Genomic DNA, 13,958 nt, shown 5'->3' with positions numbered 1-13,958 from the left:
ATTATTTGTTGATGTGTTTTAGTACAACTTTATTTGGAACTTAGTATGTTTAGTACAATTCTATTAAGAAGTTATTGTGTTTTAATATGTCTATTAGGAAGATTTTTTTTTTTTGTATTTTAATAACAAAGTTTATATTTAATGTTCTTTTATATAAGTTTCTTACTATATATATTTTATTTTTCTTGAAAAAAATATGGATATTCATCTAGTTAAATCCAAGATCAATGATAAAGATATTTGTCTAATAGATAGTGCTACAACGCACACTATATTTAAAGACAAGAAATATTTTTCTCGCTTGACAATGAAAGAAGCTAATATCAATACAATATCTGGTAGTACAAGATTAATTAAAGGTTTTGGAAGAGCCAATATTTCACTACTTGGAGGAACAAAGTTCACAATAAAAGATGCATTATTTTCTACAAGGTCTCAAAGAAACATATTAAGTTTTAAAGATATACGTTTGAATGGATATCATCTTGAGACAACAAATGAAAGAGGCACTGAATATCTTTATATTACATCTATTATATTGGGTAAAAAATGTGTATTGAAAAAATTACCGGCTTTGTCCTTTGAAATGTACTACACAAAAATTAAATGATTGAAACTTATGTAAACCAGAAGTTTATTGATAATTTTAATGTTTGACATGATCGGTTAGGCCATCCCGGATCAATAATGATACAAAAAATTATTGAAAATTCATGTGGTCATTCATTGAAAAACCAAAAGATTTTTCAATCTAATGAATTCTCATTTGCTGCATGCTCTCAAGGTAAATAAATTATAAGACCATCACCAGCAAAAGTTGGGATTGAATCTCCTATGTTTTTGGAACGTATTCAGGGTGATATATGTGGACCCATACATCCATCATGTGGACCATTCAGATATTTTATGGTTTTAATTGATGCATCAACAAAATGGTCACATGTGTGCTTGTTATCAACTCGCAATTTGGCATTTGCAAGATTACTTACACAAATAATTCGTCTGCGAGCACATTTCTCTGATTATGCAATCAAGACTATTCTCCTTGACGATGCTGGTGAATTTACGTCTCAAGCTTTTAATGAATATTGCATGTCTATTGGAATAAATGTTGAACAATCTGTTAGTCATGTTTATACACAAAATGGTCTAGCAGAATCGTTTATCAAACGCCTTAAACTGATTGCAAGGCCATTACTTATGAAATCCAAACTCCCAATTTCTGCTTAGGGACATGCCATTTTGCATGCAGCATCACTTGTACGCATCAGGCCAACAAGTTATCATAAATTCTCCCCTATACAATTGGTTTATGGTCAGGAACCAAATATTTCCCATCTAAGAATTTTTGGATGTACGGTATATGTTCCAATTGCTCCACCACAATGCACAAAGATGGGTCCTCAAAGGAGGTTAGGAATATATGTTGGATATGAATCTCCATCTATAATTAAATATTTAGAACCCTCAATAAGAGATTTATTCACTGCAAGGTTTGCTGATTGTCATTTTGATGAAAAAAATTTTCCAACATTAAGGGGAGAAAATAAGCAGCTGAAAAATGAAATATCTTGGAATACATTATCATTATCTAGTTTTGATCCTCGCACAAATCAATGTGAACAAGAAGTTCAAAAGATAATTCATTTGCAAAATATAGCAAATTAGTTGCCAGACGCATTTACTGACCTACAAAAAGTAACTAAATCTCATATACCAGCTGCAAATGCTCCAATCAGAATTGATGTAGGATAATCTGTTGTTGTTAATGAGTCTAAGACACGACAGAAGTGTGGAAGACCAATCGGTTCCAAAGATAAAAATCCTCGAAAAAGAAAAGGAGCAAATATTCAAGATGGTCAAGAAGAGGAAACAAAAACTCTAGAAAAAACCCCTGACATAATTTCAGAAGAAATTCAGGTACCTAAAATTAGTGAAAATGAAGAGATCTCAATCAATTATGTCATGACAGGAAAAAGATGGAACCGAAATGAAATAAATGTCGATTATAAGTTTTTGGACCTGTAGTCCGTACACCAAATGGCATAAAACTAGTGGGATATAAATGGGTATTTGTGCGAAAACAAAATGAGAAAGATGAGATTGTGAGATATAAAGCATGGCTTGTCACACAAGGTTTTACCCAAAAGCTTGGTATTGATTATGAAGAGACATATTCTCCTGTGGTGGATGCAATTACATTTCGATATTTAATTAGTCTGGTAAATACATGAAAAACTTGAAATGCGTTTGATGGATGTAGTTATAGCTTATTTATACGGCTCACTTGATAATGATATCTATATGAAAATCCCTGAAGGATTTAAGTTGCTTGAAGCACAAAATTTGAAATCTCGAGAAATTTATTCAATCAAATTAAATAAATCTTTATACGGATTAAAACAATTCGGACGCATATGGTATAATCGCCTTAGTGAATATTTATCGAAAGAAGGCTATAAAAATGATCCTATATGCCCATGTGTTTTTATAAAGAGATTCGGATCTGAATTTGTGATAATTGCTGTTTATGTTGATGATCTAAACATTATTGAAACTCTTGAAGAGTTATCAAAAGTTGTGGATTATTTAAGGAAAGAATTTGATATGAAAGACCTTGAAAAAACAAAGTTTTGTTTGGGTCTTCAGATTGAACACTTGACAAATGGCATTTTTGTCCATCAATCTAATTATATAGCGAAAGTACTAAAACGATTTTATATGGACAAAGCACATCCATTGAGTTCACCAATGGTTGTAAGATCATTAGATGTGGAAAAAGACCCTTTTCGACCTCGTGAGGATAATGAAGAACTTCTTGGTCCTGAAGTACCATATCTTAGTGCAATTGGAGCATTAATGTATCTTGCTAGCAATACACGACCTAATATTTCATTTGCTGTGAATTTATTAGTAAGATATAGTTCTTCTCCAACTCGAAGACATTGGAATGGAATTAAACATATACTTCGATATTTTCGAGGAACAATGTATATGGGTTTATATTATTCAAATACATTAAAATCATATTTAATTGGTTATGCAGATGCAGGATATTTATCAGATCCATATAAAGCTCGATCCCAGACATGTTATTTATTCACATATGGAGGTACGACTATTTCATGGCGTTCTGTAAAGCAAACTATAGTTGCTACTTCTTCTAATCATGCAAAAATTTTAACAATTCATGAGGCAAGTCGTGAATGTGTCTGGTTAAAATCTGTAACTCAACATATTCGAGAAATGTGTGGTTTGTCAATCAAGAAAGAAATTCCAACAACATTATACGAGGATAATACTGCTTGCATAGCACAGTTAAAAGAAGGATACATTAAATGCGATCGAACAAAACATATTTTGCCAAAATTCTTCTTCAATCATGACCTTCAAGAAAAGGGTGATATTAATGTTCAACAAATTCGTTCAAGTGACAATCTAGTATATTTGTTTACTAAAGCCCTTCCAACTGCAACATTTGAAAAGTTGATGCAAAAGATTGGAATGCGTCGTTTTAAAGATCTTAAATAATGCAGTTGTCAAGGGGAGTAAAATACGCACTGTACTCTTTTCCTTCATTAAGGTTTTTCCCACTGAGTTTTTCTTGATAAGGTTTTTAATGAGGCAGTATTTCATAAGCGTATTCTTGAAAAGAATTATGTACTATTTTTCCTTCACTCGGATTTTTTCCCATGAGGTTTTTTCCTTGTAAAGTTTTAACAATGCATATTCTTAATACAATGGATATTCAAAAGGAAGTGTTATGAATATTTTTGTGAATATCCATTTATTCTATCTATATCTAGATTTGATGTAAATTAGATTGGATTAGAATTTAATCCATCTAATCTCTAAGTGTTATCTTCATCTTGTAAATTCTATCAAGATAAGGGGGTTATTTGCTTATAAATAGGTCCCTTAGTTCATTTGTAAACACACACTTCAATAAGATCTCTTTTCTCCTCTTTAAATATTTTCTTTCTTTAATTGTTCTTTCAGTTATCATTATTTGTTCTTTTGAGTTATTTTTCATAACAATTTGAAGTTTTTAAAATTTTTTTATTTTATCATATTAATAAGGTGACACATTTTAATAAGTTGATAGCGTATAGAAGTTATACACTATCAATACATCAAATATAAATTCTAATTAAAAATATATAACTAAACATCAAAAATTAAATCTCAAAAATAAATTTCTTTCACTTAAAATTTAAAGTACCATAGGTTTGTTCGGTAAAAGATGATAAGAATAGAAGTGCCACGTGTCCTCAAAATTGAAATCGTGGGTATGGATCTCAACTAAATTTTGACTTCCCAAAAGCAACGTTCTATTTTTATTTTTTTTAAATAAATCTTTTTTATATGATATTGTATCCATGATATTTAACCTAATATTAATTAGTGGTTTTATATATTAAACACTTTATGAAGAGTATAAATTATTGAAGTAATGTTATGTATCGACTAAATTAGTTAGCAAAATTACTTCAAAGTGAAATCAAATCTTAATCTTTTTAAAAGAGAATAACAACTATTAAATATAAATTATTGTTTTTTACAATTAGCTATCATTCTCTCTATATGTACAATCAAAGTATTATTCTTTCTCTTTTTGTTTTCTTGTACTTGTTTGTATAACCTAGCCTAAAGTCTTAAACATTTTTAAAGTAATACTACTACTATTTCACCCCACATTTCAATTATACAAATCACAAATGACACGAATGTAATAAATGATAATTTATAATATTTATTTTAAGTAAATAATGAAATAATTGAATTGTTGAAAATTTTAGTAATATTTATATATGTCATAATACTTTAAAATATTATTGAATTATTTAAAATTATATAAATAATACTTTATTCTTTTATTTTATTGAATCAAATTCTTATATTTTTATTCTAGGTCAAATATATAGAATTTTATAATTAATGATTGAAGAACTATCATTAATTAAAATATCATTTGTTATTTTATATTAATAGAACACTAACGTAGTGCTAATACGTAAGATAAAAAAATATCATATGGTCATATCATCATACCACATCAATATATCATATCATCATACATTATAACATCTCAACATGTCACATGACTTAAAAATTATTAATGACATTTTGATTAGAAACAGTTAATTAATTATTAATTATAGGAGTTTATTTAATGTAAAATAAAAATACAAAAAATTAATTAAATGTAATATAAAAATAAAAATTTATTTAAAATTTTTTTAAATAGTTTCAAAGTTTTTTTGAATATTATATAATTATATCTATAATATTTAGGAGATTGTTCGGTGGAGCTCCAATTCACACGGAGAGCGAATCTCGAGTGTAAAATTTTGACCCACCGCATCTCGATTTTCCAAAAGTATTCTTGTTTTTATGAGCACTAAAATTTATTTTTTTGGGTTTATGTGCACTAAATTTAATGCAGCATTTAGTTTAATTAAAATATATATGTTGCTTTTGGTTTTCTTAAAAAATTATTATTCTCCCAAAACAAAATTACTTTGCCTGTATTTTATCATACTCAACCTGATTCCATTGGTTTAAGTAAACCATTGGTTCTTCACGTTTATTTATAAAGAATGCAACATTTTAAATAAACCCAATATATTATATACATATAACTGGAAATAAGATAAGTTAATTTATTTTTTTTCAAATTTGATTCGTTGAATATTTAAATTCTACATTTAGTTATATTATTTATTACATATAGAAAATTAAAAAAAAAACTCTATTTAATTACCTAGGAGCTAGAGTTTCGAGTAGCTTGCATGGGTAATGAATGGATGGATGTAAGATAATACTCGCTCTGTTCCATTTTTATTAATCTACCTTTATTTGATTTTTATAAAATTGAAGTATATAAAATAATATATAATTTGAATAAGTTTTGGTATTTAACTTAAATATGTATTTTTTTTGTTAAAAATTATAATTCAATTTTTAAATTTTGTGTAAAGATATTAATTATTTACTGAACCTTATCAATCTATCAATTTTTATTTAATCAAAATTTACATTAAAAAAAGAAAAACTTAAACTTAACCAGGCTTTATCCAACATAAATTTAAACCTATAATGATTCATATAATTCCACTTCTCGAAGAGAAGACCCACACTCAAACCTTTCAAAGTCCACCTTCTACATGGTTCCAAGCAATTGCCCTTTCAAACATTCGTTTCCCACAATGGCAGAAACAACATTGGAAAAAACCCAAGTTTTTCTAGAACAACTTAGTGACGTCTGAAATTGCGAAGTTGACCCATGACTTTGCATTAGTCACTGCTTACTGATCACAGTTAAAGCCACAGATTCTAAGTGATTTTGTTTTTCCGAATAACGCCTAATTTGTCAATTTATATTATTAAGTTCTTTTACATCATATTTGAAGTTTGAATTTGTCTTATACGTCACCGGAGTAAATAATTGTGACAAGTAATGTTTTTTAAACATAATATTTAAAACAAGTCTTTGAATTGTTTAAAAAAATTTTATTTTTTATTACGTTCAATTAAATTTTTATATTTTTATTTTTTAATCAAATAAATTTTTATGAGTATGACATTAATAAAAAGAATCATTTATCATTTTATATCATATTATGTTAACGTAATATATTAATATATCATAATGGATAGTAATGTTGGTATATTGATGTGTTATGATTATATAATCACTTGATATGTTTTACCCTTCAAGTGAATGTTACATGAGTATAAAATAATAAGTGATATTTTAATTAATAACAGATAGTCAATTGTTAATTAAGAAAGCCTATTTGATCTAAATAAAAGTATAAGAGTTTAATTAAACATAATAAAAAATAAAAATATATTAAAATTTTGTTAAATAATTCTAGAATTTTTTAAAGTATTATACTTTTTTCTTTCAAGAATGATCATAGATAACATTTTTGGGTAACACAAAGGTCACTAGATTTGATTATTTGATTATGTCGAAAGGGCAAGTCTCAAAGTTGTTTATTAGGCCAAAAATGATTAAGCAATTGCAAATTGTTTCATAAAAAAGGAAAAAAACAAATTGAATATTCCAGAATCTCAACCTTCAATAAAATTTTAATTTTAGTCGTGGTCATTGACTTTTGCTGTGTCTAATCCTGGCATCATATATCATGCATATTCTCTCTTGATTGGGGGTTGCCAGCCATGCTATACTCTAATTTAATAATTAGAAGACCTTTCAAATAGAGAATCCACAGTCCTCAATTAATAAACAAATAATTATAATTATAGTAATGGTCATTTTGCTTTGTCTAATCCTGGCGTCACACACCATGTATGTATGTACAATCAAATGTTTTGAAATTTGGCAACTATCTTACTCATATTTAATAATGGTAACACCTTACTTAAATGACTTAAAAATTTTTTATTTTATTTATGTATTGACAATTTCGTGATAGGGAGTTAAGGAAACAATGTATGTCATGACATTATAATCGAAAGAGACATAAAATTTCAAATCAATTATCAATAACAATTTGAATTTAAGAATTTACCTCTCTCTCACTCATTATCATAACACTTCTACGGCACATAGATAGTCAAAAATTACATTTAAAAGTTTTGTCTTCGATTTGGAACCATCGCCCATCGACATCTCCAACGGGAAAAGACAACTATTGTTGAATATTTCAACCCTCTTTTAGATTTTTTTTAGATTCCGAAGTAGACTCACTTTACAAGAAATCATCTTACTCTAAATGATGATATTTTCCATAGTTTAAAACAAAAGTGTCAAAATTGAAAGATGTTTAAACAAATTTGTTTCTATTTTACCTTTCAATCGATCTAGTGTTACGATTTTAGTGAGGAGTTATGTGAATTTTACATCGAATAAATTGTACACTCTTAATGGAGAGCCATGAAGATGCTATGCTCTCAATGGCGAGAGCCATAAATCTGACATTGAGAGAAGATGTTATGATTTCGGAGAAAAATCATGAATTTCACATCGATGGAAAGAGTTATAAATCTCACATTAATAAAAAATATCATGATTCTAGCGGGGAACCATGAATCTTATATCAATTGTAGTATTAAAGTGAGACTGAGCATTTAAAAGTTTATACTATCTTCAACTTGTAAAGTATATTTAACTAAAGTGAATAATATTTCATAAGTTGGTGTGAACTTTGACATTTGATATCAGAGTGTACACATCAAAAGAGGATGTCATACTTTCAAGCCATAAATGTATTGGTTTTGGACTTATAAGTTGGAAGTCTATGGGATGCGTTGGTTTTGGATTTATAAATAAATATCTTTTGAGTTAAAAGTGTGAGTTCATGATGTATAATTTTTTATTTATTTACTTTTTTCATTACGATATGTATGATCGTGGACTTCTTTTACTCCATTAGTAGTACATCTCTCACTTTTAAGATTCAAATTCATGATGTCCAAGTTAAAATTTCAAGTTATAATAGTTAAAATAAATGTTTCTTTTCATACATTACTCTATCCCTTTTCTTGAGAAAAAAAAAAAAAAGAGAGAAAAGTTTAACCTTATTATGTGAGATTGGTTTTGAGTTTTGAAAGAACAAACAACGAAAAAGGGGAAAGAGAACAATTTTTCAGTTTCTTTATTTTCTCACTTTTGATGAAAACAAGAATAACAGAAAGCAATTCGTGGCATCAACTCTAGCAGCACATATAATAGTCCATCATAATTCTCCATGCAGGTCAGAAAAGCAAGGCCAAAGACAGTTTAAACGAAACACAAAACTACATATTAATTAATGCTTCCTCTAGGTATAACATGGAAAAAAAAAAAAACTGGTAATGGAGATGAGTCTTGTAATCCCTCCAATTTAAATAATTTTAGCATTGTCTTGTGCCTTGTTTGGATTACACTGTAGAGCTATAGGAGTTGTTGTTGCCCAAGAAGTATTGATCACAAGGAATTGTACAATGTGACAGACTAGTTGTTTGATAATTGGCCCATTTGCTTTCCTAGTTGTCTTTTATCTTGGCACATGATTCAGGTATCTGGTGCCAATTATGGCAGGCTTTTGTGTTTCGATCCAAATTGGTGGGTGATGTTTACAAGAAGCTAATTGGGTGGGATAGAAAAAACTAGTTGGGTGCAGCAGAATTCCAAGGAATTTATTCTCCCCAAAATTGTAGTTATCTTTTTAGATATGGCTACAACTGATCTCCTTTTAGAAGCAATTGGAATCATTTTTATGTGCCTAACATATGTTTGAAGAAGAAACAACAAAGGAAATTCTCTCCTTTTATCTTTTCCCAGTAATGGTATGGTGGCGGTTTTGGGACAAAATAATTGATGGGGAACATTCTGATATTCCCATGCAACCACCCTCTTTAAAGGGTTTCAACAAGTTAGGCCACAACGAGTTGGGCTTTGGTATCTTCTACTTGTTGACACGGCCCGCCCACTACCAAATGAAACCGTAAGATTTTTATTACTTCTTTATAAGTTTCTTCCGATGGATTGCAATAAGTAAGAGTTATTTCATTGAAAAATTACCATTTTTAATGAAATTTTTCTACATTCGTAATATTCGAAATTTTGACAAATTTCTAATAAAACATGTTGATGAAATTTCGTTAAAAAAATAGCAATTTGAACAAAATTTCAATGTATTTTTAATAAAATCCTCCAATGCAATATTTTTTAATTGAAAATTCATCAGAAATGATGATAAAGCCGGTTTAATGGAATTGGCACCGCAATTTTTTGACAAAATTCTGAGCTGGAATTTTTAATATTCAAAATTTTGACAAATTTCTAATAAAATATTTTTATAAAATTTCATCCAAAAATGAAAATTCAAACGAAATTTTGTTGAATTTTTAATAAAATCTTCCAATGAAATATTCTTTAACTGAAAATTAGTTGAAAATGATGACGAAGCTAGTTTAACGGAATTGGCACCACAATTGTCTAACAAAATTCTGACAAATTTTTATTATTCAAAATTTTGACAAATTTCTAACAAAATATTTTGATGAAATTTTGTTGAAAATTCTAACAAAACTTTGAATAAATTTTTCTGATGAAGTATTCTTTAATCCAAAATCCATTGTAGATGATGATGAAGCTAGTTTAATGAAATTGGCACCGATAAAATTCTGACGAATTTTAATATTCAGAATTTCAAAAAATTTCTAATAAAATATTTTAGTGAAATTTATAATAAAATTTCAAAAAATTCCTTTTTACTCTATAAAGTAGGACTCCACTCTCTTGGTTCCCTTAGTCACCCTTCCCAGAGTATATTGCAAGTTACAAATTCCAGTATCATGATGTTGGGCAAAGTTTTATCTTAGTAAAATTTCTTTGAAAAATGACCATTTTAACAAAATTTGGATTGAATTTTTAATAGAAAATTCGTCGAAAATGAGGATGATGCTAGTTTAATGGAATTTGCGCCACAATTTTGGAACGAAATTGACACCTGACCAGGAGCTTTATGCATAACAACATTGCAATTCAATTTTTCTTACTTTTTCCCCCTTCTTTTATTTAAATTTTATTATCACAGCTAGTTACACCAAACGTTGTTCATATATATAATTCTATTTTTACCTTACATTATATGGTAATTTAACAATGTTCGTCCAACAGAATTATTTCTAGCTATCAACCCTGTTGTATATTGTGAAGGTCATGTTTCCTCAGTTTACTTTATTTGGCATTTGAGAGGAGCACAGCCATGGGTGCTCAAGTCCAACAATAACTACAACAGCTGCTGCTTAGAGACGACCACAATCGTAGCGGGTGTGGGCAATCTTGTCTCTAAAGAGGACCATTAGAGAGATAATGCATAAGCATTTTACCAGCAGGGTTGAAGTATCGAGCATGGTCCCGATGAGAAAAGTTTCCAGCGACAACCAAAACACTCTCATTTTTCGCTCTTTAACATATTGATCCAATGCCGCCTCCATGTCCATCATCGTTTTCGCTTGTTTTTCATCAACGCGCATGGTTTGGTTTTGCGATAAGCATCTTGCAAGCACGACTGCGTCTTCTAGAGATGCTGAGCCACCTTGCGCGAGGAATGGAGCCATGGCATGCATGGCATCTCCTGCCACTGTCACAGTCCCTCTACGAAGATTTGTTCCAAGCAAATCCCATGGTGCTAGGAACCTCAAATCCGTCAGATGCAGGGAGTCCAGATCGCTGTCCTTTACCATCTCCATTATGTGGATGGGGAAGCCCTTCATTGCTTCCACAGTTGACTCTTTGATGAGAGTTTGAGATTTCGAAACCTTTGAATCTGCGGGTAAATTTAAAACCAAAGAAAAAAAAAACATGTAGAAATTGTTAATATGAGTACAAGGACAAATTCCAAGTGTCCCAACGATATTTATGAGACGACGGAAGCAATTATGTTACACATCTTACATCAGTACGTAATTGTGCAATGTTCTCGTTGTATTGACTCTTTCACCTATAAAAAAGAAAGATCTATTTTGATCTGAACCTATCTCGACTCGGGTATTTTTCATTAGTATATAATTCTATTTTTAATTCAAAGGAATCCAACACCCATCTCATCTCTTACTTATATAGTATCTGTGACATTTAGACTAAGCTAAATTATTACCTTGAGAAGTTTGTTTCCTAGTTACAAACCAATACACTAGCTTCTCAGTGACAGGCAGCAGTCCCAGCTGAACATCATCTTTGCTGAAAACGAGGAAGGCACTGCCAAATTCATGACCTGTTTCATAATTTGTGAAGCCCCTAATAACACTTGTGGAGAAAAGCCTCGTGGAGTTGAGTCCAAGAATGTTTGCAATGGTAGAGTTCACACCATCACATCCGATCACAACCTGCTTTTCCAATAATTTGCAAATTAATATCATCATAGGTTCCACTAGAAAACTCAATTTTGATTTTTGTATTTTCAAATACTTTAATTTAACATTCATGTATAATTCAAAAGTAAAACTCTGAGAAGGGAGAGAGAGTTGTAATTGGATTAATTATTAGATTTAAAGTCCAAATCTAAATTCTACCCTCAAATACAAGCTTTGAAAACAAACCATGAATGTTGTTTTTGTGTATGCATGAATGAAGGAATTGTTCCAATTACCTTGGCCATTAGCACACTTCCATCCTGCAATTGAAGAATCGGGTAAGACGTTGAGGGATCTAATTTTATGGACACCACCTTGCATCCGAGGCGGACAGTATCTGCAGGCAGATTCTCAGCTAATGCATTGAGGAGGTCAGTCCGTTTCAAACATCTTAATTCTCCAACATCCCTACAAAAACTCGTAAGTTAATTTTCCAACCATTTGTCTTACCCCGACATTTAGATCCATAATAAGTGTGTCTTTGGCTCAAAAAGCTCTGTTCAAATATTTTTTCCCAATAAAAAAAAAAACCCTTTTTGTATTATGCAGAAAATCCTTAGGTATATTGACAAGAGGTCACACGGAAATGCTATTTGTTGACCATTTGAAAAGGAAAAGAACTTCTTCTTGTACTAAAAAACAACTAATGTAATAAGGAAAAAGGTAAGCTTACCCAACAGGCAAATCTTTCTGCTTGCCATCTTTAACTGTAATGTATCGTCCCCTGCGATCAAAAATCCTAGGTAGATTAAAACAAGTGACAATACTTTTTTCGGAGAGAGAGAGGAAGGAAGATTATCTTACGATTGTATAGACAGAGCAGTTTGCCTAAGTTTGGAGGCAATGCCAAGTTGATCCAATGCACGCCACCCATTTGGTTGCACTATGATGGCAGCTCCTGTAGCTCGCAAGTTTTCTGATCTTTCCAACACCATACTTACAATCCCTTTCCTGAATTCCACATTCCTCTTCATCAATCATAAACTTTTAACCCCCAAATCCAACTATAATTAAGATTTGAGTTTATCGAATCGAATGTCAAATCCGCTATTTTTTATTGGTATATACGAGAAAGTCTAATTAAGGTTTGAGATACACTAGATTCTTAGTACTTTGTACAAACTTAAAATATTTCATATTTGACGTACCAAAATGAATATTCATATTAATTAATACCAATATATGCTTTTACTGAATCTATACATCAAACTCCTCTTAGTGTTCATATTTCATAGGGTAGGTAAGATACAGAGATTGGTTGATTCAAGAGCAATTACCCAGAAACAGCTATATCCCTTGCAAGCAAGGCCTACCCTCCACCCAAAATACAACCAGAGCAGGAATTGCATTGCCAACCCTTGCAATACCAGAAAAACAAACACTCAACAAGGTCATGACAGTACGATGATACAGAACATAAACACGATCTCATAACCCTTTTCACAGAAACAGAACCATATTCCCGTCCCTCAAGGCAGCCCACATAACCAGAACCGTCCACCAGAAAAAAGAAAGCCAATAAGAAAACAGATCTTAAGCAGGCAAAAAACTCGAGACACCAGTTAAGCACTTGCATCAAAGACAGCAACCCAGAGAAGATACAGACCTGGACAGTTACGCTTTAGCATTTTCCCAAAGAACTCCTTCTTTAGCCAAAGTTTCGGCTGCCCCATTATCTTCTCTGGGTATATTTACAATCTGCCATTTTTCGTTCCATTTTGAATGTGGCATGGTGTCGAGGTATTCTAGCCACTAAACGGTATAATCCAAATAATTCTTTTTTAGATTCAAAGCAATTTATCGCATTTTGGATTTTTTATAATAATTTTAGAAAGAAAATAATATATATATATATATATATATAAAAATATAAATCAAAAGGAATATCAACATAGAATTGGACGAAACTCACATACATGATAAGACTTCAACTTAAATCTAAAAGTTTTAAAATTTTCTTGTCGTGGTTGAGATAAAATAAAGGTCTAGCATTTAAATGATGGAGATATTTGTTTTTTCTCTCAATTCTCACTCATGTCTTTCTCAGGATTAAGCCTTAAATTAAATAATATTTGACTTATATA

At 30.3% G+C, this 13,958-nt stretch overlaps 1 protein-coding gene across 4 annotated transcripts; it reads right to left on the bottom strand.

Moving 5' to 3' along the window:
• LOC18601192 (FAD-dependent urate hydroxylase) lies at positions 10,642–13,642 on the bottom strand. 4 transcript variants are annotated; one of them, XM_018119635.1, is made up of 6 exons: positions 13,481–13,642; positions 12,679–12,825; positions 12,548–12,598; positions 12,111–12,282; positions 11,619–11,847; positions 10,642–11,288 (listed from the first exon to the last, which is right to left on the bottom strand). In XM_018119635.1, exons 2-6 carry the CDS (start codon positions 12,807–12,809, stop codon positions 10,765–10,767), a joined length of 1,107 nt encoding a protein of 368 aa, XP_017975124.1. In that variant the 5' UTR covers positions 12,810–12,825; positions 13,481–13,642; the 3' UTR covers positions 10,642–10,764. The 4 variants fall into 4 exon arrangements, with proteins under 4 accessions (XP_017975124.1, XP_017975126.1, XP_017975123.1 ...); XM_018119637.1 differs by having other exon boundaries at positions 12,111–12,211; XM_018119634.1 differs by having other exon boundaries at positions 12,679–13,642.

The sequence above is a fragment of the Theobroma cacao genome, chromosome 4 (assembly GCF_000208745.1).
Source record: "Theobroma cacao cultivar B97-61/B2 chromosome 4, Criollo_cocoa_genome_V2, whole genome shotgun sequence".
Taxonomy (NCBI): domain Eukaryota; kingdom Viridiplantae; phylum Streptophyta; class Magnoliopsida; order Malvales; family Malvaceae; genus Theobroma; species Theobroma cacao.
This window is presented reverse-complemented; position numbering and strand designations above follow the sequence as displayed.